Source organism: Apium graveolens, chromosome 2, assembly GCF_009905375.1.
Source record: "Apium graveolens cultivar Ventura chromosome 2, ASM990537v1, whole genome shotgun sequence".
Lineage (NCBI taxonomy): Eukaryota > Viridiplantae > Streptophyta > Magnoliopsida > Apiales > Apiaceae > Apium > Apium graveolens.
Window position 1 is genome coordinate 257,455,231 of NC_133648.1, and position 23,257 is coordinate 257,478,487.

A 23,257-nucleotide genomic window follows, 5' to 3' on the forward strand; every position below is an offset into this window, starting at 1 on the left:
ATTTGTCAGTTCCATGTCAGAATTGATTGTGTAAATTCGGTATTATTTTGGGTGTAATTTATATATTATGATTGGTAGTTGTAATCTTGTCTCAAACTTTATCCTGTTAGATCCTGTTATTAATTAATCGGGGTTTATGCTTATTTATTGTTAGTTTAAGGTTGTGTGGGTCCTCATTTCCTAACCCCGAGATTGAGGGCATCACAATAGTCATATTTGATAAATAAATATTTTTTTAGCTAGAATAATAAACACCTGTTTGATAATCATATTTGTTTTATATGGTTTCGAAATCGAAACCGAAAATATTATAACCGAAAATGATTGAAACTGAAATCGAACCATCGATTCAGTTACGATTTCAGTTTTCAATTTTAAAATTTGAACGTATGCGATTTCAATTTCACCATAAAATCAAACCAAACCGCGCTCATCCCTAGGTTAGATAGTATGTTATTGAGGTCACCTACAAGACACCATGGGAGATTTTAATCCCTTGCAAGCTTCCTGAGTAAACTCCATGTCTTTCTTCTATGATTTCTGTCTGGCTCCCCATATAAACTAGTGAACCTCCATGTTTCTTTAATTTCTATCTATATATCTACATCAATGTGATTACGAGAAATAATTATTAGCTGAACGTGTTCTTTATCCTTCCATAATAATGCCAAACCCCCGCTCTTACCTTGGGAATCTACTGAAATTAACCCATTAAATTGCATAGCTCTTCTAAAACTCTCCATCTCGCCTTTATTATTAATAGCTTTGCATAATAATATAAAAGAAGGTCTTTCTTGATGTATGATGTCTTTAAGAAATCAAATATTTGAGGGAAGACTTATACCTTGATAGTTCAAACTTATTACATTCATAATTCTAGGCAGGGTTGCTCTGCAACTCCCGCCTTGAGCTTGTTTTTTTGGTTATGTGTTTCAGCCTCCCATGTTTATATCATAGTGACATCCATATTATTTTTTCTTGGGATAACCCCTAATTGACTGGCCCATCAACTCTTTTTCATTTTTTGCCCAAAATAATAAGCCTATGATCCATTTATTTTTTTCTTGGGATAACCCCTAATTGACTGGCCCATCAACTCTTTTTCATTTTTTGCCCAAAATAATAAGCCTATGATCCATTTCAGTTTCCCACTCCTTTATGTCATTTGAAGTTTGGCTCCATGTTTAATTTTTAAACACCGTGATATCAACGTAACTAACTCCTTAAATCGTTCATTTACCTTTCATGGGATTATTTGCACCTGTATTATTATCAATCCCTAAAATCATGGGATTTGGTTTATCCCTAGCACCAATTTCGCCTCCACTCTTCTCCATCGCAGCCCCCACCTCTGTCGTCGAACTGTTCACTGGAAATTGGTCTCAACCATTTCGATCCTATTGTGTGATTTCTCCATCTTGACTACGCTTTCATCCACAGCCCATAAGTTTTCCCAATGCTATCTAGAGGTGTGTCAGATATTTTGTCAAAGAATTTCTCATTGTGACCCATTAGGCCACAAATGAAGCAAAAATGTGGGACCCTTCATAACAAAAATTTACATCATCATTTTTTCAATGCTTTATCCAAGGGGACTGACACTCTGACCTTTAATTACTCTCTCCAAACTCCTTTAAAGTTGTTAGCATGATTCGATATACCCTTCAATAGGGTTCCCAGTATCTTGAACTACTTTTTGTGGCATAAAAATGCGACTCATATCATGCAATTGTACCCATATATCCAGTTTGTTAATCAACAGTGATCGAAGGTTATCACATGGCTTCATCCGTTTGAAGACTAAATAGAATCCTATAAATGTCCAAGGGCCGCCATCGATAACTCTTTTTTTATATCCACTTCATGGTAAAATTGGAAGATGAATATGTTGATTTAAATTTCTTTTATGGGTTTGTCGATGTGTGCCCAAGCATACATGATAAGCACTAAAATTTATAAATATGGAATATTTTGATTGGTGTAGTTGTTGTAAATGCAAGGGGTCCACTACTATTAAGAAGTGAAGCCAATGGAAAAAGTTAAAATAATAAAAAGTATGTGGTTATCGTGTGCCCATAGGCACACCATAGAAAATCCATTCTTTTAAATAAACCCTGAAAATCAATCGAAGAATCCGTCAAAAACCTACCCACCAAGCACCAACGAACGTAAATCACTAATACCTTTTATGTACCACATTCATATATTAATCCTCCTTCTTCCTCGTCTTCGAATCGCACAACATCGAAAATCTCTCCATTTCTCGTAGAATACTGTTCTGATTCGCCATTAATAAGACTTACTATCTAGGAAGTGTGGGTGCGTAAGTACGCGGTGCGGGAATACGGGAATTTGGAAAATTTCAAATATAGGGATTCAAGTGCGAAGATATACAGTAATTTTAAAAGATTTAAAAATATATTATATATATTTATTTAAAAAAATCATAAACATAGTTAAAAAATGTCAGCAAAATATAAAACTGAAATTTAATAATGTAAAGGATTTGTGTGTGACAAAGACTTTAAGTTAGTGGGTTGAAGCAGTCAAATAGTTTACATACCTAGGCCCAAGTAACAAACCAACTTATCAACACATTTATACGCAGTCACGCATATATACACACACATTCACACATCAACATAATATATCATCACATACATACAGTATACATGCTGTCACGTATATATACACATATATTAGCACATCAACACATCCGACCCATCGATTGAACATAAAACATTGACTGAAGTAGACATATCTCTTTCTCCCTCCCGATGTATGTCTCTATAAGTTGTTCATTTAATATATGGCTGGTTTTAGTTGTTTTATAGTAACATAAAAAGAGGGTTGGATAATTTGGTATCAATAAAGATAAGTTCATCCTATTACGATTCTTAAATGATTATTATGTATTAAAATATATCTAATTAAATAGGATCATCATTTGGAGCTAGAAAGAGATCTTACGCATTCCCCACTGGTCATCACCCTGGCCGCAATAGGACCTTATGCTGGACTGCCACTCAGCCACTTACGCATTTGATGGACTCCCACTGAGCCACTTACACTTTCAAGGACGCCCACTGAGCCCATGTTGCTTATGCTGACTCAATAGATGGACTTACTTCCCGAACTCTGGGTAAGTAATCAATTCATTTATCAAAACAGCAACCTCGTTGCGAATATAAAATACACCACAGAGCCGGATCCCTCAGGTTTTGAGTGAATATTTAAATCCCCTTCGAAAGGAAGATCTTAAATATAAAAAGAGGGCTGGGCGAGTATGTGCATTCCCTTCTCTCTCTTTTCTATGTGCATATATTTTTGCCTTCATGTTCATTCATCGTCATTCATTCACCCCCCCTTCTCTCTCTTTTTTTTTTAAAGTTCCTTTCCGATTTTATGCACATATTGGAGGATTACAAGGCTGATGTCGATGGTGAGGCTTGTTCTAAGCTCGAAGCTGAGGTTGCTGCCCTGAGGGGGAAAAGAAGAAAATCGCGGTGGGTTTTGCAGAACTCGAGCATAGGGTGGCTGATTTGGCTAAGGCAAATTCTGCATTGTCAAAGAAGATTGCTGAGATGGAAGTTGCTGAGCAGACATCGAGTGGGAGGGTGCGGGAACTCGAGGGTCGACTTCTCGAGGTTGAAAGGGAGCTTGATGAGGAGAAAAGCAAGCGCCAAGGCTTGGATCGACAGGTTGAAGGAATGGATAGCTCTTACAGGTTGATAGTGAAGGAAAATGAAGACTTGAAAAAAGAAGTAGAGAAAGCTGTTGAAGATATCGCTGATGCTTTGGGCAATGGTTACGGACGATGTCTCCAAAGGATGGAAGAGGCTAGTTTTGCCGTCGAGGGTCATGCCTTCGATGATTATCTTCGGGATCTAGCGTCAAAGGGTGATAATGCATGAAGGCGGGGTATGCCCTGTGGATCTTTGTAACTGGATTTGAATGTTTTTATGTGCTTAAGAATTTTAGTGATAACACCGGATGATGGATTTATAGCAAGTTTCGGATACGCGATCCATGGTTTAAGTTTATTTCCATATTGTAAGTAGTTGCATATTGGCTGGTTTTATCATCTACTTGTCTCGAGTTTGAAATATTAAGTCGTTTATCAAGTTTGTGCTTGAGTGTTTACATTATGAGAGAGATTTTATAGCCCAACTCGTCGACATGATGAGGCTGTATAAATATTTGCCTAGAGATGAATGATTTCGAGTCTCCGATTGTTTGTTCGGGTATTTTCAGATTAATCTGAGAGCCAAAACTTATTTTTAATCTCTTTTTTTTTTGAAATGTTTATGTCGATGAAAGTTTTCGAAGGTTATCCTTTTATTTTTGCTGATTATGTAAGGAATAAAGAAAGCGAAAGTCCATGTTCTTTACTTGGACAAAATTAAAGAAATTTGTTCATCATAACTTAATCACCCCTCGGTGGGGGTCTCATAACGACCCTCATTGCATCGAGGGTTTGTCTTTGGTATGGCATTTGCTGCCTCAAGATAACAGGTTACAACTGAGATCAAATTACTGATAGAACTTTTTGAGATGAATCTCATTCCAGGAATTTTTGATGGGTTTCCCATCGAGGTGTGCAAGCTCATAGGTCCCCGCACTTACAAGTCTCGAGATCCGATAAGGGCCTTCCCATGCTGGTTTGAATTTTCCTGAGACAGTGGGTTGCGATGCCGCGGAATCCCTTAAGACGAGGTTGTTGACCTTGAAGTCTTTGGGTTTGACCTTTTTGTTGAAGTACCTTGCAGTTTTTTCTTGATGGCCGATCATCCGCATTCGGGCTTCTTCCCTTGTTTCTTCTAACAAATCATTGTGAAGGCGAAGACCCTCAAGAGATAGAGCAGGATCGAATACATCGACCCGTGGTGAGGTGAGACTTATCTCAACAGGTATAACAGCATCAACTCCGTATGCAAGTCGGAAAGGAGTTTCACCCGTCGCACTTCGGGGAGTCTTCCTATACGACCACAACACATTCGGAAGTTCATCGACCCAACATCGGGGTATTTCTTCAATTCTTTTCTTCAAGCCTTGTAGGATAGTTCTATTTGTTACTTCTGCTAGTCCATTTGCTTGGGGGTATGCTACAGATGCTTTGATATGCTGGACTTTTAATTCAAGCAGGGTTTCCTCAAACTGTTTCCCTACAAACTGAGTGCCGTTATCAGAAACTAAGATTCTGGGGATCCCAAAGCGAAAGATAATGTATTCCATAAAGAATTCTATCATCTCTTTTTCTCGAATTTTAGCAAGGGGTTTTGCTTCGACCCATTTGGTTGCATAATCCACGGCGACTACGATGTATTGGCACTGATTTTTGGATCTTGGAAAGGGACCCACAATATCTATTCCCCATTGGAAAAAGGGGCATGGGCTGAGAATAGAGTTTAGCTCAGTCGTGGGTCGACAGTTTACATTTCCATGAAGCTGACATGCTTGACATTTCTTGACGTAATCTTCACAATCCTTTCGAATTGTAGGCCAGAATAGGCCTTGTCGGATAATTTTGAGGGCTAATGTTTTCCCTCCTAGGTGCTCACCACAGATTCCCGTATGTATTTCTACGATCGTTTGGAGGGCCTCTTCTGGAGACAAGCAACGGAGTAGAGGCTCAGAGAGGGCACGTCGATATAACTCCGAACCCATAACACAGTAGTTCTTGGCTTTGAACATAAGAGTGCGGGCTTCGGACTTATGCTCAGGCAACTTGTTGTCAATAATGTATTCAAGGAAGGGTTGGCGCCAATCGAGCCTAGCCTGGATCTGATTGATTGGTACTTCGTCGATAGAGGGGGTCTCCAAAATGTCGACGTATGTTGGGCTGAGATTAGTAGGGAGGTTGGAAGAGGCCAGTTTGGCTAGAGAGTCGGCCCACTGGTTCTCCTCCCTGTCGACGTTTGACATTTTCCATGAAGGAAATTTGCTAAGAAGCTCTTGTGTTCTTGTTAAATATCGGGCCATCCTTTCATTATGCGTCTTAAATTCACCACTTATCTGTTTGGAAACCAACTGAGAATCCCCAAATATGTCAATGACCTCTGCTTCGAGATCGGATGTGAGCTTTAGCCCGGCGATGAGTGCCTCGTACTCGGCCACGTTGTTTGTGGCGGAGAACCCGAACTTGAGAGCCTGTTGGATTTTGAATCCTCCTGGACTGATTAGTATGACCCCTGCTCCTCCAGAGTTGGATGTCGAGGAGCCATCAACAAATAGAAGCCACGGGCGAGACTGATCATCTTCAGGTTTATGTGTCTTGGATTTGAACTGGCATTCAGCGACGAAATCTGAGAGAACTTGGGCCTTGATCGCCGTTCGAGGTTTATACTCGATGTAGAACTGGCTTAACTCGATGGTCCAAGCTGCGAGCCTGCCTGTTATGTCGGGCTTGTGCAGGATTCTTTTCAGAGGAAGATTGGTCAAAACATGGATTTCTCTCGCTTGAAAATAATGATGTAGCTTACGACTCGCGACAACGAGAGCGTATACGAGTTTCTCGACTTGGGGGTATCTTGTTTCCACGTCTCGGAGTGAGTGGCTGATGTAATATACAGGGACATCTTTTCCCTCATCGACACGGACCAACACTTCCGCGACAGTTTCATCGGAAGCTGAGAGATATACTCGTAGCGGTTCGCCTGTTAAGGGTCGTGTTAAAACTGGAGGATTTGTCAAAAACATCTTTAACTCCGTGAAAGTTTTTTCACAATCTTCGTTCCATTCAAACTGTGATGATCTGGAAGCTTTCTTCATTGCAGAGAAAAATGGGAGGCACCTCTTTCAAGATTGAGGAATGAACCTTCGAAGAGCGGCTATACAACCTGTGAGCTTTTGTAAGTCTTTAATGGATCTTGGTTTGCTCATTTCTAGAATAGCTTTTGTCTGAGCTGGATCGGCCTCGATGCCTTTCTAGGTAACCAGGAACCCCAAAAATTTACCTACAGTAAGGCCGAATGAACACTTTGCAGGGTTCAGTCGCATGTTATTTGCCCTTGCGTTGGTGAACGTTTCTCGAAGGTCTGTCACATGGTCGAAGGCAACTTTTGACTTTATGATCATGTCATCGACGTATATTAGCATGTTTCTTCCTATCTGCGAGGAGAATATTTTATCCATCGTCTGCTGAAAAGTAGCGCCCGCATTGATTAATCCGAAGGACATTACTTTGTAACCAAAGACCCCCCTGTGAGTGATGAAAGCAGTTTGTTGCCAGTCATGGGAATCCATTTTAATTTGATTATACCCCGAAAAGGCGTTCATAAAGGACAGGAGTTCATTTCCCATTGTGGCGTCGATGAGTTGGTCGATATTGGGCAAAGGGTAAAAATCTTTGGGGCACGCCCTATTCACATCTGAATAATCAATGCACATTCTCCACTTCCCATTGCTTTTCTTAACCAGAACCACGTTCGATGAAGCCGGCGTCGAGGAGTCTGTCAACCTCTTGGTCGATGGCTGCTCTTTTCTCGGCCGAGAATATGCGTTGTTTCTGTCACACAGGCCTGGTGTCCCTACTGATGTGCAGTGAATATCGAGCAATGGCCTCTGGGATGCCGGGCATGTCCCTCGGGACCCAAGCAAAAATATCGGAGAATTCCCGTATGAGGTTCGTGATTTCTTTTTTGAGATCTGATGAGAGATTCTTGCCAATTCTTGTTATTTTATCGGGGTTTCCTTCAAATACTTCTATATCTTCTGTTTCCTCGAGAGGGGAGCATGAATTGCTTGTGGATGTGTCGATCAATTCTCTTGGGTCAATGTCAAGTACTTGATTGACTTCTAACTCTTCATCTGTCTTTTTTCTTGGAGAAACAGTGGTTAGGTAACACTGCCTAGCCGTCGCTTGATCACCAATCATTTCTCCTATACCAAAGTCTGTGGAGAACTTCATTTTCAAATGGGAGATGGAAGTAATGGCCCGAAGGGCGGTGATCGTTGTTCGTCCCAATATGGCGTTGAAACTCGAAGATGCACTGATCACATGGAACTTGACCATCTTCCAAATCTGATATGAGGGAGAACCAAAAAGCACCGGTATGTCGACTGTCCCCACTACATGTACCTCATTCGCAGTAAAACCATAGAGAGGGGTTCGGGCATTCTCCAGGCGTTGATCTCCGAGGTCCATTCGGGAGAAGGCATGATGGTATAGGACGTCGACGGAGCTGCCATTGTCGACCCGCATTTTTTTACTGTCTTGTTTCCCACCCGGGTTGTGATGACAAGGGCGTCCTGATGGCCTTCGATGAGACCAGGGCGATAGTCATCATCTGAGAAGGAGATGACTGGGGACGGATTTGTCCGGGTGCATTTAGATGTCGGTGGGTTGACATTAAAAACCTCGCGAGCATAGCTTTTTCGGGAGTTATGAGAGAGTCCCCCGGCTGCCACGCCACCAAAAATAACGTCAATTACCCGATCTTCTTCAACTCGCCTATGGCGTCGAGGAGAATCTTCCCGCTGTACATAATGCACTAGCTGTCCTCGGTGAATTTTTCCCTCGATGAGGTTGCTTAGTTGAAAGCATTGTTCAGTTGTGTGGCCTGTATCCTCATGGTAATCGCAGTATCTAGAGCTTGGAGGACGACCCGACTTCATGGGTCTTGGAGGACGATAGTCCGGCTCTATCTTTAGGATCGCTAAGATGGTCGTTTTCTCAGTGTTAAGCTTAGTAAACTCTTTTTCTGGACGACTGCGGGGTCGCCAGTCTCTTTCTTTTCTATCCCTTGGTTGATGTTCGACGGTATGACTAGGCGGTGAACGGCGATGTTCCTGACGTCTGTCACGCGCGGGAGATCGCGGACTGTAGCTGCGTCATCGTTCATACCTGGAGGAGCATTTAGGGGACTGTATGCAGCTTACTGCCTCTTGGAGCATCATGCGATGTTCTATAATTTGGAATGTTGCTTGTAAGGTTTTGGGTCTTTTCTCAAAGATCTCCTCTAAAAGCAAACCATGGCGAGATTTATCAATGCCTGCTGTCAGAAAATTGACTGCCATTTGCTCGATTAAATCCGGAATCTCTGCTATTTCTTCTCTGAATCGTGTTAGAAAACTTCGGAGACTTTCTCCTGAGCGTTGGTGCATTGTCATAAGGGAAGCTGTGACCTTTATTCCTTTGTAGTTACTGGAAAAACGAGCTTTAAACTTGCTTTTTAGGGCCGCCCATGAGTCGATTGACCGGGGGGCAAGTTACTGTACCATCGGAGAGCCGTTCCTTGAAGGCAAGTGGAGAAGAATTGACACCTAGCGATCTCCGAGTGGCCGAAGAAATCCATACGACCATCGAATGTGTTTAGAAATGCTAACGGGTCCGAGGATCCGTCGAAATAATCGAGAGCAGGCGTTTTCAACAACCTGTCGACGCGCGCCTTTTCAAGCACTAATGATAGGGGGCTCTCGGAAACGGTTTGAAACCCTGCCTGATTTCTCATCAAGGTACGCATCTGGGCGATTTCCTCCTGCATTTTAGTGAACTCCTCATGAGATATAGATTCTGTGGATTCTGTCTGACGCGAGACATCGGCAGATGACACTGTCCACTGTCGACGTTCGCGTGGTTGTGAATATGTCGACTCTGCCGATGGTTCATATTCGTACTCAGCATTGTCGTCGTCATAAAATTCATCGTCTTGTTCTTCATTTTGAACTGTAGTTTGTTGGAGCTCTCGACGGAGATGGTGAATTTCGCGTTTTCGCTCAAGTTTAGCCTGCAATCTCCGAGCTTCGTGTTCTAGAAACTCGAGTTCTTCATCTGAATCAAGTGAGTCTTCTGGATTTTCTTGGTTTTGGGCTTTTAGCCTTTCTTTCTTTTCCAAATGTAGTCGAATGTCACTCGAGAGGACTTTCTTTCCTTTAGATGTTTGAACCCTAAAACGCTGATCTGACATAGTTTTTCTTTTTCTGTCCTTTTGGAGTGAGTCCTTCAAGCCCGGAAATTGATCTTCTGGAGGAGCCTCAGGTGGAGGGAACAAACATTTCGGCTTTAATGCTGGCTGTTTAGGAAGCTCGCGATCGCCGTGGGTCGAGGGGTCGGGGGCAACTTCTGCCCTTTACCTGAGTCGGTCCGGCGGTTCCCGGATCAAGCTCTTCTACAATCATCTTCTGGTTGGATCTTGTTAAAGCAAAGCTCCTTCTAGCGCCAAATGATGTGCCAATAATATCACTATTATTATTAGACTATAATTTTAAGAGATGATCTTCTTTGCTTAATGAGCTAACCCCTTCAAATGTGATTGTTGTCTTTTATTTATATTAAGTCCCAAATGGGCTTTTTCCTTACAAAGTGGGCCTTCTTGGGCTTTACATAATGTGTTACAACTATTCTAACTATAATTCCTTTGGGCCGTCTTGCCCTGGTCCAACACTCGTCAATCAAAAAATTATTTAATCAATTAACTCTTACGAAAATTATTCTCTAAAAATTTAGGATCCTTTAAATCAGTGCGAGTAAATAGAGGTCTCGAACCCTGGAAGGCATCTAAGTAAGAAACGTCGTATTTCTCCAACCCATTTAAATAACCAAGAGTGGATGTTATTATCTTGCGACACGGACAAACAAACTCCAAGTCATGCCCATCAACATATGTCCATCGAGGGTAATACCCCAAATTCGACGAACAAACACTAACAATTTTAGAACCCCTAGTCCTCGTGTCAAAAAACACCTGCCCATTATAGTACCTTACCCCATATATTGAAAAGATAGCTTGATAAAAGGAATTATATCCTTCTCACAGCAAAGGGAAATAAACCCACTCACGTGGACCAATGCATTAGGTGTCAATTGTGTGACACCAAATTCGATAGCTTCAAACATTGCTAAATGAAATGGGTGCATAGGCAGTCGAAGTCCGAATTTGAAAAGAATCGGCAGTATTTCGTGCATATCGAATTCAGGCATCATCCAAACCCGATCTCCAGGCTTCGGTATCAAATGCTCGTAACCACCATCCAAATCAACCCAAGACTTTAGCTTTTACATATTTACATTATGTGTGATAAAGTAACTAATGTTATCCAAATTACAACCTTGCGAAAACTCTATTCGACCTAACTCGAGACTATTTCGAACAATATTTTCATGATAGGCCACAGTATTAGGACTCAACGGCAGAGAAACATTGGGAATATCATCCACACCAGAGGACAACTCTTCTTCATTCATAAAATCAAATGAGTTACACAAACCTAGGTTAGGGAGTTCTAAATTGTTAAGGTCATACAAGGACTCCTCATCTCCCTCAGCAAGAGGACGTTTTTCAAGACTACGGGGAGGTAGACTCTTAGATGAAGAAGAACTATCTTCGACCATGACTATACAATGACTCCAAGAATCACAAACACACTATACAATACTAAAAATTCCACTAATAAGATACCGAACGAATTAAACGAGTAACTAATATAGAAAAAGAAGAGAAAAGTTTAGAACTTATAGAGAGTGAGAGAGAAATCAAGAAACGCCAAGTAATCAGCAAAGCCGCGGCAACCCTTTTGAGTAAATAGGGAGGAAGTCGAACGGTTAAGTAGAATTAAAAAAAGGGTTTTGGTCCACGACCCCGGGTGGTTGTAATAACCACCTTCCTCATTCAGGCATTGCAGGCATTGCGGTAGATACTGTCGCATTATTTCATTACACCCTAAGCAATGAATGTAACAATACCGCCGCATTGTTTCATTGCAACAGCATAATGAAACAATTAAGTAATTATTTAATTTCTTAAATAACAAAAAATTATATTTTAATGATTTAATTTGTTTCCGATAATAACAGAGTTAAAAAGTATATAATTAATTTTAACAACCACTTGTTTCTATATTTACTAATTTTATTACTACTTACCATTTATATTATCAATTGTATAATGAGTTAAGAATTTAAAATTTAATTAGATATATAATCGGAAAAATAATTAAAATATTAGTTTTAATGAAAAATATAAAAAACCGCAGATGATAACTGAAATGTATCAATGTAATATTGCTATGATTGTTTATTGATCAAAAGGTGTCGTCTTCCGAAGATTCTGTGAAGATAATAAGAAGTAATAATGACAATGAGTTCAAGAATTTGACAATGAAAGAGTTCTGCAAAGACCGGGGAATCAAGCAGGAATTTTCTGCTCCTGGAACTCCACAGCAAAATGGAGTTGTTGAGAGAAAGAATAGAACTCTTATTGAAGCTGCACGAATTATGCTTGATGAAGCAAAGCTTCCAACCTATTTTTTGGGCTGAAGCTGTGCAGACTGCTTGTTTTACTCAGAATGCAACACTCATTAACAAGCAAGGAAAGACACCATATGAGATGGTGAAGAAAAAGAAGCCAAATCTGAAGTATTTTCATGTATTTGGATGCAAGTGTTTTGTTCTGAAGACTCATCCTGAACAGCTATCCAAATTTGACTTAAAAGCTGATGAAGGAATTTTGTTGGATATCCACTTTCCACAAAAGCCTTCAGAGTCTATAATTTAAGAATAAGGGTTGTCATGGAATCTATCAATATCTCCTTTGATGATAAGAATATTACTGGACTTGAAGATTTCAATGATCATGATCAGCTGAGATTCGAAAATGAAGAATTAAATTCTGATACTGAAAACCCTGACAGTCTAAGTCCCGATACTGCAAACTCTAATGGATTAAACTCCGATATCATTGAAACTGTGGTGACTACATCAAAGGAGGATGCACATGTGCAGGGGGAGCATACTGAAGATACAACGACATCTCAAGAAGCATCAGAACATACAACTGGCTCTTCAAGTTCTGATTCATCAAGTTCTGATAAGCCAAGTTCTGATAAGCCAAGTTCTGATAGTTCTGAAAACTTAAATTCTGAAGGATTCAACTCAGAGAGCATAGTTTCAAGGGGAGCATCAGAAAATATTGATAAAGATAGCATGGATCATGGGGGAGCATCCAGTTCTAGAGAAAACCTTCCATCTGCAAGGAAGTGGACTAAATCACATACACCTGACTTAATAATTGGAAATCCTGATGCAGGTGTCAGAACTAGAACAGCTACTTCAAGTGAATGTCTTTATAATTCTTTTCTTTCTCAGTCTGAACCAAAGAAAGTGGAAGAAGCTCTTCAAGATGCTGATTGGGTGCAAGCAATGCAGGAAGAGTTAAATGAATTTAGAAGAAACAAGGTTTGGACCCTTGTGCCAAGACCAAAGAACAGATCTGTTGTTGGTACAAAGTGGGTGTTCAGAAACAAATGAGACTTTAGCTCAGTTTCTTCTGGAAAGTGGATTCAACAGAGGAACTATAGACAAAACACTGTTCTACCTCAACCATGGAAAGGACTTACTTTTGGTTCAGATATATGTTGATGATATCATCTTTGGTTCTACAAATGATAGACTTTGCAAGAAGTTTGCCAAACTGATGGAGTCAAGATATCAAATGAGTATGATGGGGGAACTTAGCTATTTTCTGGGCCTTCAAGTCAAGCAGAATGAAGAAGGCACTTTTATTTGTCAAACCAAGTACACCAGAAATTTGTTGAAGAAATTTGGAATGCAAGATTGTTCAAGTGCATCCACTCCCATGGCCACAGCAACAAAATTGGATGAGGATACTGATAAATCAGTAGATATTACTGATTACATAGGTATGACTGGCTCTCTACTCTATCTAACTGCTAGTAGACCTGATATCATATATGCTACCTGTCTTTGTGCAAGATTTCAAGCAGATCCAAGAGAACCTCACTTAACAGCTGTGAAAAGTATTTTCAAGTATCTTAAAGGAACAGCTGATCTGGGATTATGGTATCCTAGAGAATCAAACTTTAAACTAATAGGTTACTCAGATGTAGATTTTGCAGGTTGCAAAATTGACAGGAAAAGCACAAGTGGAAGCTGCCAATTTCTTGGAGGCAGATTGGTTTCTTGGTTTAGCAAGAAACAAAAGTCAATTTCCACATCAACTGCAGAAGCAGAGTACATTGCTGCAGGAAGCTGTTGTGCACAGATTCTTTGAATGAAGAATTAGTTACTGGATTATGGGTTAACATATTTTAAAATCCCTATTTACTGTGATGATCAAAGTGCTATTGCTATGACAGGTAATCCAGTTCAACACTCAATGACAAAGCACATCAGCATTAGGTACCACTTCATAAGGGAACATGTGGATGAAGGTACAGTGGAATTGCACTTTGTTCCAACAGATCAACAACTAGCAGATATCTTCACCAAACCACTGTGTGAAGCTACTTTTACAAGATTGGTAAATGAACTTGGAATGGTTTCAGGTTCTTTCTCTAAATCTGCTTAGCTTTTGTTCTGATGCATCAGACTTTATGATCAGTATTTACAGATATTACTATCTTTGTGTTTTCTGTGCCTAATTAAAAATTGATTAGGTACTGATTGTTGTCTGATGTGAATTTCTAAACTCTGATAGTGACATGAATGTTTCTGTGATTATTCAATCCAATGAGGATAAATATGCTAGATGCTGACCTAGTAGTCTTTAATATACTAACAAATCCCATAATAGAAGTAATTATTTATGTGGAAATCTATTGACACAAGCAAATTCTGATATTGAGCTTAGTTAAGTTTACTTTGTCTATCTTATTACTAAGTCAAAAACTAGAATAATGCTTCTCATCTGTTAAGTTCTGATGTTAGTAAATCAGATGAATGTACTAAGTGTTGATAAGCCTCACTTATCAAAAGAAAAGGAAAAGAAAAAGAAATAAAAATCAGGTACTCATTTGAGATCTAGAGTAAAAACTGTGGAAGGGAAGACCCAAGTGCATTGCTGGTATTAAGTAATATATATCAGAAAAGCAAAAATAAATATTTTTCTTGGTGACTTTTCACACTCTATGATTACTGGAGAAATACTCTGATAATAGCATAAATTTTGATAAGCAGTCGTGACTCACTTACACTGAGAAGCCACTGTAAAATGGAATTTCAAAAGATACATAAAATGAGCACAAAATAGTTGAGGTGGACTCATGCATGAACTCATTCTAAAGTAGACTTCAGAATCATGACAGATTTTGAGCAAAGTTCTTAGTTATGCCTTATTTCTAAGATGTACTGAAGTGAATCAGACTTTAATCCTTATCTGATATTTAGCTTACTGCACACACATACACTCCATATGAATGATGAAAATTACTGTGGTGATAAATGATGTTTTAGATGAACAGTTTATGTGTCAGATTGCATAAATTCTGAGGACAAGTTATGATGAAAGTTCTGATGATTAAGTTCTGAAGAAATGAAATCAGAATTTGTGTGAAGAATTGCAGAAATAGGCATTTACTTTTCGAGTTCAGAAATCATTTTCTGATGACTGTTAAGTTCTGATATAAGTCTAAGTTCTGATATTACACTCTGATCCTTTACTTGACTTATTTGTAGATAACATCTGAAACAGTCTTATTTAAAATCAGAATAGGTTTGGGTGAGATATTAACAGTCAATACAATGAGGGTTAATGGTACATGTCCATGCACAGTAATTCTTACTTGTTTCATGTGCGCATTAAATCAAGTTTTACAATTCCAATGACTGTTTTTATTCTCATCAGTCTAGGGAGACGAGGTAGAATTATTTCTACCTATAATCATTAAATTTACCTTGCATCTCCTGACATTCTATTGGTTATATAAACCAAAACTTCATTCCAGCCAGCACATCTATCATTTTCTCCCATACTCACTCTTGTCTTATTCTTATCACCAAAAATGGCTGCGTTTGGCTGGTTTTATAATTATGGTACTGCGACAGTACATGTCTTTCTCAATGGAATTCCAACTCCATACCCTATCGACAACATCCCTCACAATCTCTGGATTCAATTTCCAGAGATTATTAAACGTGATATGTTGACAGTTCGAAGAGAACTACATCTCCATCGTCTTCGACAGTAGGAGCGAATCATTCGTCTCGCTGTTCTTTTTGTTGAGAGTAGAAAGAAGAAATAGTTTATGCTCCCTGTTTCTCTTCACAGTCAGCTTTGTCAGGCTTCTTAGTTTAGGACAAAAGTTGTTGATGTTAAGATTTGTAGCTTAGGACAATCTTGTTATTTTCTGCTGTAATTTTAATTTCCTGATATGTATTCTCAATATATTAATGAAATTTTTATATTTATGCAAGATTTTGTCTCTAAGTCGTTTGATACATTTTTAAATCCTGATTTAGTCATATTTTGATGACCGTTTTAACTCCAATACAAATCAAGTTCTGATTCTGACATGCCAATATTTGTTACTTGGTTTCTTTATGGTCATTTTATCATTGGTCATATTTTTACAGAATATTGGTCTCGCAGTAAAAATAATTTATTAAGTGGGAACAGTTTTAAATTTTAAATTAAAACTGAACTACCTTAATTAATGGGATTACTTGGTAAGTGGAACAGTTTTTCCTTGAAATACTGCATGTGATAAGTAATGATTACTGTATTCCCGTGCCCATTAATTATCTTTTACTGCTGCATGTCTGACAGGTGTCCAACAGTTACTTTTTCTACCATGTATAAGTAAAAGAGAGAGAAAATTGTAAAATCTTTTATTTACTTTCACACTTTATCTCTCTTTCTTTACTTCTATTCTCTCTCATCTCCTGACGTTTTTTATCATACAGACATTTTATCAAACACCTTACAGGCAACCTTATTTCTCAATTTTTCTCATGGCACCTAAGGATTTGATTATAGATGGAGCCAAGTTTGTACCCAACAACTATGCTGCAATCTTAAACCATGCTGAAGCTCCATCTGATTTGCACTTTGTGCAAGATCTTCTAGCACACAGTGAGATTGGGTATGCGTTGACCCAGCCTCAAGTCATTTCCAGCCAATAAGTTCTGACGTTCTGGCGGACTGGGCATTTTGATCATGGTGGTGCTACTGGTACTCCAAGCATTATTTTTGAAGTAAATGATGTTGAGCATGTGGTAACTCCTGGAGTAGTTCGTAAAGCTCTACACTTACCAGAAGGCTGCATTTTCTCAATAGCAGAAGAACCCGTTCTCCAGCAGCTCATGGCCAATTTGGGGTATGAGAAGAGTTTAGCCAAGCTTGGACAGTTGAAACGAGCACATATCAGAAAGGAATGGAGCTTTTTCTTCGACTGCATCACTAAGGCATTCGCCAATAAGTGTTCCAACTTTGATGTCATTCCAATTATGAGTCACACATCGGGTATGCTATTATTCACCAAACTCATTTTGATTTTTCAAGTGTTGTGCTAGGCTTTATAGGGGATAGGATGACAGAGGATAGGAATGTAGTATACTTTGCTAGATTCTGTCAGCTTATATATACTTTTTGTTGTGCTGATGACCCTCAACTAGCCAGTTCTTTATTTCCACCCTTTAAACTTGCAAAACGGGCTTTTAATGATTTGGTAAATGCTGACCTTAAGAAAAAGGTGGTTAGACCCTTACAGATACCCCTACCAACACATCCCAGACACCACAACAACCATCAGAACATACCACATATACACCTCAACCTACTCAACCCTCTATCAGAACATACATCAACCCTTCATAGATATCTCAACCTTCATCATCAGCACATACTGTGAGGCCTTCATCTTCAAAGCCCAAGAGGACAAAGATTGTCCCTCAGACACAACAGAAGAGAAGGAGGATTGTTCTGAGAGATGAGTCAGATAGTGAGGAACAGGTTCCTGTGTCAGAACCTGTTATCAAAGAAGCTGAGAAGGTCTCTTCTCAGAAGGATACTGGAATTGGGGGATCTAAGCTTCTCAAAAGGCTTAGAAGGATGTATTCTGCTGAAACTCCCAAGGAATCTCCATCTTCAAAGAGATACAAGAAACAGATAGCACAAAGGTACATGGCTGAGTCAGATTCAGAGGATGAGGAAGCAGCAGCTAAGGAAGGAGATCAGGAATCTCTGATCTCAAAAGAGCCAGAATATGCTGAAGCCACTGCATCTACACCTCCATTGTCGCCAACTCAGGAAACTACTCAAGATAAAGTATCAACACCACATGTGTCTCCTGTCAATGAACCAGTATCTACTGCAGACCCAGGCACAAGTGTTGAGATTGATATTCACAACCTAATTGTGTCTGAGGTTCTCTATTTAAAAGCTCCACTAGCTCCAATTAATCCATCAACAACACCAATTCCTGATGCTAATGAAACTCCAGAATTGTCTACAACACCTTCTCTGCATCTAGACATTGATGATCAGATTATAGGTGAGCATCAGAATATGGCTGTTGATCAGAACTTGGAAGCAGATCAGCACTTAGAGGATGATGTTGAAGCCTCAATAGCCTCTCATATTGTTCTTTTATCAGAGGATGTTGACTCTGTAAGTTCTGATGCTGCAAATGCTGATGAAACTGGTGATGCTGCTATAAATGCAGATGTTGATGAAGCTGGTCCTTCTGGACATGCACCTCTACAAGCTACTTCAAAAGCTGAACTAGTCAAAAAGTTTGTTAGAGGAGATGCACCAGTACCTTGGAGTGAAACTCCTAGAGGACAGGAGTGGACTAAGGAGTGGAACACAGTTACCTTTATTCCATCTGAAAAAATTCTTGCTGAGCACTTGGCAAAAGCTGATGAGATGCTAATTAATGATGATTTCAAGACACATCTATGAGTTACTGCATTGAGTACTAGACATCTTCAAGGTCAACACTCAACAACTCATGCCGAGGTGCATAAAATTCAAGAAGCATTACTCAAGCAAGAAATGACTATGAAAATTGAAAAGAAAAGTTTTTTCCAACCTACCTTCGACAGAGTTGCTTACATTGAGAAAACCCTAGAGAAGCAACAATCTCAGATTGATGAAATCTTGAAAAATCAAGCTTCTCAGCAATCTCAACTCGATGAAATCCAATCCTCAGTGGAATTGCTTGTCTCTCTTCTTTTACCTGCTGATGCCAAAAAGGGGGAGAAAGAAATTAAGTCCAAATGCAAAACTGTTAAGACACTGAAGGGGAAGGATGATGAAAAAGATGACCAGGGAAACTCTGGAATGGGTGGAGGTCACGGTCAAGGTAGAAGTCTCTCATCAAGAAGAGCTGGAACTACAAGTCATAGAACAAGTTCTGATACTGGGAGAAGAATAACCTCTAATACTGGTAAAAGGATAAGTTATGATGAACTTTTGGATCTTGATGAAGAAATTTCAAGACAGTTATTTCTGAAAGAAAATCCAGGAATGGACTTTGAGAGTATAATGGAAGAAGAAGCTAGACTTAAGTTAGAAAATTCAATTCTAAATCTGAAGCTTCTGTTGGTAAAAAGAAACTTCCTAAGGCCAAAGGCATTGTGATAAAAGAAAGGACAAATCTTGAGGCAACCAAGGCTAAATCACAATTGCAGATAGATCCAAGGTCCAAGGGCAAAGAAAAAATTGGTGAACCTATAAAGGTTTATGTGCCTCATATGGATGAAGAAATTTCTGTTGAAGATGCTGATCTTACTCTGACTTCAAGAAAGATTTCTAAGACAACCTCTGACATGGCTCAAGTTGTTCAGAGTCAAGATATAGTTAGTTCTGATATAACCATGAAGCAAGAAACCTCTGACATAGCTCAAGTTGACTTGATATCAGAAGATAAATCAAAGGAAACCTCTGACATTGCTCATGTTAAATCCTCAAGGTTACTCCTACCAGGATTCACTAAAGCCAAACAGACTCAACCTTTGAAGACTGCAGGAAGTGGTTTTGAAGCAAGAGTGGTTACTGGAAAGGAAGCTAGAGATAAATCTGGATTGGGTAGTGCTGATGAAAGAAGAGTATAGAACACAACCAATGATCCAACTTCCTTAAGTGAACCAGGTGTTGGAGCAACTCCTGAAAGATTGAATCAACTAGAATCTGTAAAGATGGTTTATCATACCTAATTGAAAGAACACATCTTGTTATATTTCATGACAGATGGTAGGGTTTACCATATAAGGGAAAATGCTATTCCACTGAAGTATTTTGAAGAACTGGAACATGTTTTATTCTTACTTCAAGTGAATGATAGAATAACAGAAAGTGCTGCAAACTATTTGAAGACTCAAATTCAGAGACAGAAAAGGCTTTATTATGTAAAGTCTGACAGCACATATCTTCCAAAGTACAGAGATCACAGGGGTGATATTGTTGAGATGAAGCCTAACTCTGCTAAGATTATAACTACCTTTCTGGGTTATAAGGCTGTAGAATTCAATCTTGAGTCTGACATGGCATATTTGATCAGACTGGATTAGGACATAAGGAAAGCTAGAATTAATGATCTCAGGGCTGCTATCTTCCAAACTAGTAAAGATTCTGCAGAACTCAAAGATGCTAAAAGGAGAATGATTGATGAACTCAGATATGCTGAGAGATGTTTGTTAAAGAACTATCTCAGAACAACTCCTGACATCAGAGAGATCAGAAAGTGAAGCCAAGTCAAGATCTACAACTGCTCAAATTCTGATATATATACAGACTGAAGTTGTTATCAGAAGTTAAAGTTGGTAAAGCTTTAAGGACTTTAAGTTATAGTTATCTAGTCAATTTCTCATGCATTTGTACTTAATGTTTTTGACATCATCAAATATCTGTTAAACTTGTATATTATGCTAATTTACAAGTTGGGGGAGATTGTTAGATATATTTGATAATGTCATGACTAATATGATTTATGTTTAGTTTTTCAGATCTTACTTAAACAGGACATATCAGTACTTAACTGACTTATACTGAAGTCAGAACTTAAGTGATCAGTACTTAAGGTTCAGGAGATATTTATCAGAAGATAATATCAGGACTTAAAGGAAACTTTCAGATAAGGAAGGCGGCTGATTGAAAGGAAAGAAGATCGAGACAAACGTAAGAAGAGATATGCATGAAGAAGGAATTCTATAAAGAATGAAATACTTGGAAGAAAAGATATCTGATTGATATATTTTAGGAAGCAGAATTATATTCCATATCAATTAGCGATTATCTTGTAACTATGTAGTATATAAATGCAGACATAGGGTTTACACTATAAGTGTTATCGTTATCGAGAATATTATTCATTGTAACCCTAGAAGCTCTCGTGATATTTGTTCATCACTGAGAGAGGACAGTTCCATATTATAACAGAGTTTATTGCATTGAATAAAGTCTATTTTCTGTTACTTGTGTTATTTGAATTCGATTTGATTGTGCTATACACTGTATTCAACCCCCTTCTACAGTGTGTGTGATCTAACAGAGTACATTCAAATATTTTCTTAAACAAAATACATAATAACTTAAACATTTTATTCCGACGAGAATGATCAAGATTTAACGGTGTTGGAAGAACCGCCTTTATCACCCTTATCGTCGTCCTTCTTTCTCTTCAACTTTTCCGCCTTCGCCTTCACCTCATTTTCCTTTCTTTTCTTGCGCTCAAGCGCCATTTGAATACGGAGGAGAGCTATTGTCATGTCTTCATCTCCTTCGGGCCCGTCGTAAGCCACACCATCGAAAATTACCTTGTTATTGTCCCAATCATAGTAGAAAACCATTTTTCGGAAAATAGAGAAGAGAATGTTGAAGAGAAAATGTAGAATGAAAAAAATGAGATTACAAGAGCACTATTTATAGGCTAAAAACCGGAATTTTAAAAACCAAAAATTTAATTTAGGCATAAAAAAAATGTTGCGGAAGCTGAGGGGTAAGACTGTTGACTAATCTGCCGCAATGACCCAATGCGGCAGGAACTACTGCAGTAATGCGTCAATGCGGCAACCCATTATGCAGCAATGAGCCAATGCAGTATGTCGGTCAAACTCCTTAACGTTTGACCAGTCAATTTTTAATAATATTGGCACAAAAATTAAGTATGAATTCACAAAAAAATATAAAATTAATAATATAAATTTTAAAAACAAAAATTAAGTATGAATTCACAAAAATTGATATTGATTTAATATTTGCACAAAAATTAAGTATGAATTCACAAAAAAGTATAAAATTAATAATATAAATTTTATTATTAAAATTGATAATTTGATTTTTTAACTAAAATAACTCATATGATAATTTTTAAATACATAAAACTCACAAAATTTTGTAATCATAAAAATTCAGAAATACTATTTGAAAAAATAATTAAAATTCAGAAATACTCTACCTAAAATTCATTTTTAATTAGAGTACTCCCGCATTGATTCATTGCTGGAGGCCGCAATGCGTGATTGCGGCAGGAAACACGCCATAATGGCTCCAAAATCTGGTTGGTGGTTATATTGAATGGGTCACTCCAGCAATGTTTCATTGCCGGGATGTTTCATTGCTGGAGACAGTTTTGTTTGATTCAACATTTACTTTCTTATTACTCATTTTACAATTTACAATATACTTTCAACAATTTCAAATTTACTTTCAATTTACTCATTCTTGAAGGTGATCTCAAAAGGTTAGTTTTCGATTGTTGATGGCTTCTTTTTTATTTAAAGCTTGTAGTTCCTCTTCTAGTGAAAATGATAATTACGATTATTATACCCCCGTTAGACGAAACCCCGTAGCTCGTCGTAAGTTATTTGTTGATGAAGATATTGTAAATCTTGATAGTGATGATATTATGAATAATGTTGGTGGTGATAATATTAATGTTGATAATGTTAGTGTTCATAATGTTGATAATAACGTTGGTGGTAATAATGTTGGCGGTCATAATGTTGATGATAACGTTGGTGGTGATAATGTTGGCGGTCATAATGTTGATGATAACGTTGGTGGTGATAATTTTGACGGTGAAAATGTTGATGACGTAAAAGATGAGAAAAATATTGAGAAAAAGAATCATGGATTTAAGAATAGTAACGATGTTGTGCCTTATGTCGGCAAGATTTTCGATACATTGGATGATGCGGAAGCATTTTATAGGAATTATGGTCAAAAAGAGGGATTCGAGATAATAATTAGGAATACTCATAAGCGAACAAACACAAATGAACCATCATACCGTTTGTTTATTTGTCAAAAAGTGGAAGGGTAGGAGCGACGCCGTTGGATTTTGGTAAAGGAAAACGAGTTAGAGAGGTAATTCCACGAACGAATTGTGGTGCTCGAATGTGTGTCGTTCACAAATTGAAGATGGACAAATGGCAAATTAGTTCGATGGATTTAGAACACAATCATAAATTGGTGTCGCCGGAAAAAGTCCAATTTTTTCAAAGATCACTCAACATAGATCCTATGACGCGATCATTGATTGAGTTGTTTAACAAATCGGGAATTGAGACGGGCAAAGT

The 23,257-nt window shown here is 38.5% G+C and overlaps 1 protein-coding gene across 1 annotated transcript; it reads right to left on the reverse strand.

The window, feature by feature from the left end:
• Positions 1-8,070: 8,070 nt before the first annotated feature.
• LOC141700156 (uncharacterized) lies at positions 8,071-9,018 on the reverse strand. The gene is made up of 2 exons (XM_074503968.1): positions 8,846-9,018; positions 8,071-8,797 (listed from the first exon to the last, which is right to left on the reverse strand). The coding sequence occupies exons 1-2, from the start codon at positions 9,016-9,018 to the stop codon at positions 8,071-8,073; spliced, it is 900 nt and encodes a 299-aa protein (XP_074360069.1).
• Between the last annotated feature and the right edge of the window lie 14,239 nt (positions 9,019-23,257).

What these genes read in the sequence shown, in the direction of transcription:
- LOC141700156 (XM_074503968.1), bottom strand. Translation starts at nt 9,018, where the DNA reads ATGGCAGTCAATTTTCTGACAGCAGGCATTGATAAATCTCGCCATGGT. An exon ending in TCCCCTAAATGCTCCTCCAG is followed by an intron (nt 8,798 to 8,845) that starts GTATGAACGATG and finishes CGCGCGTGACAG; the next exon opens with ACGTCAGGAACATCGCCGTT.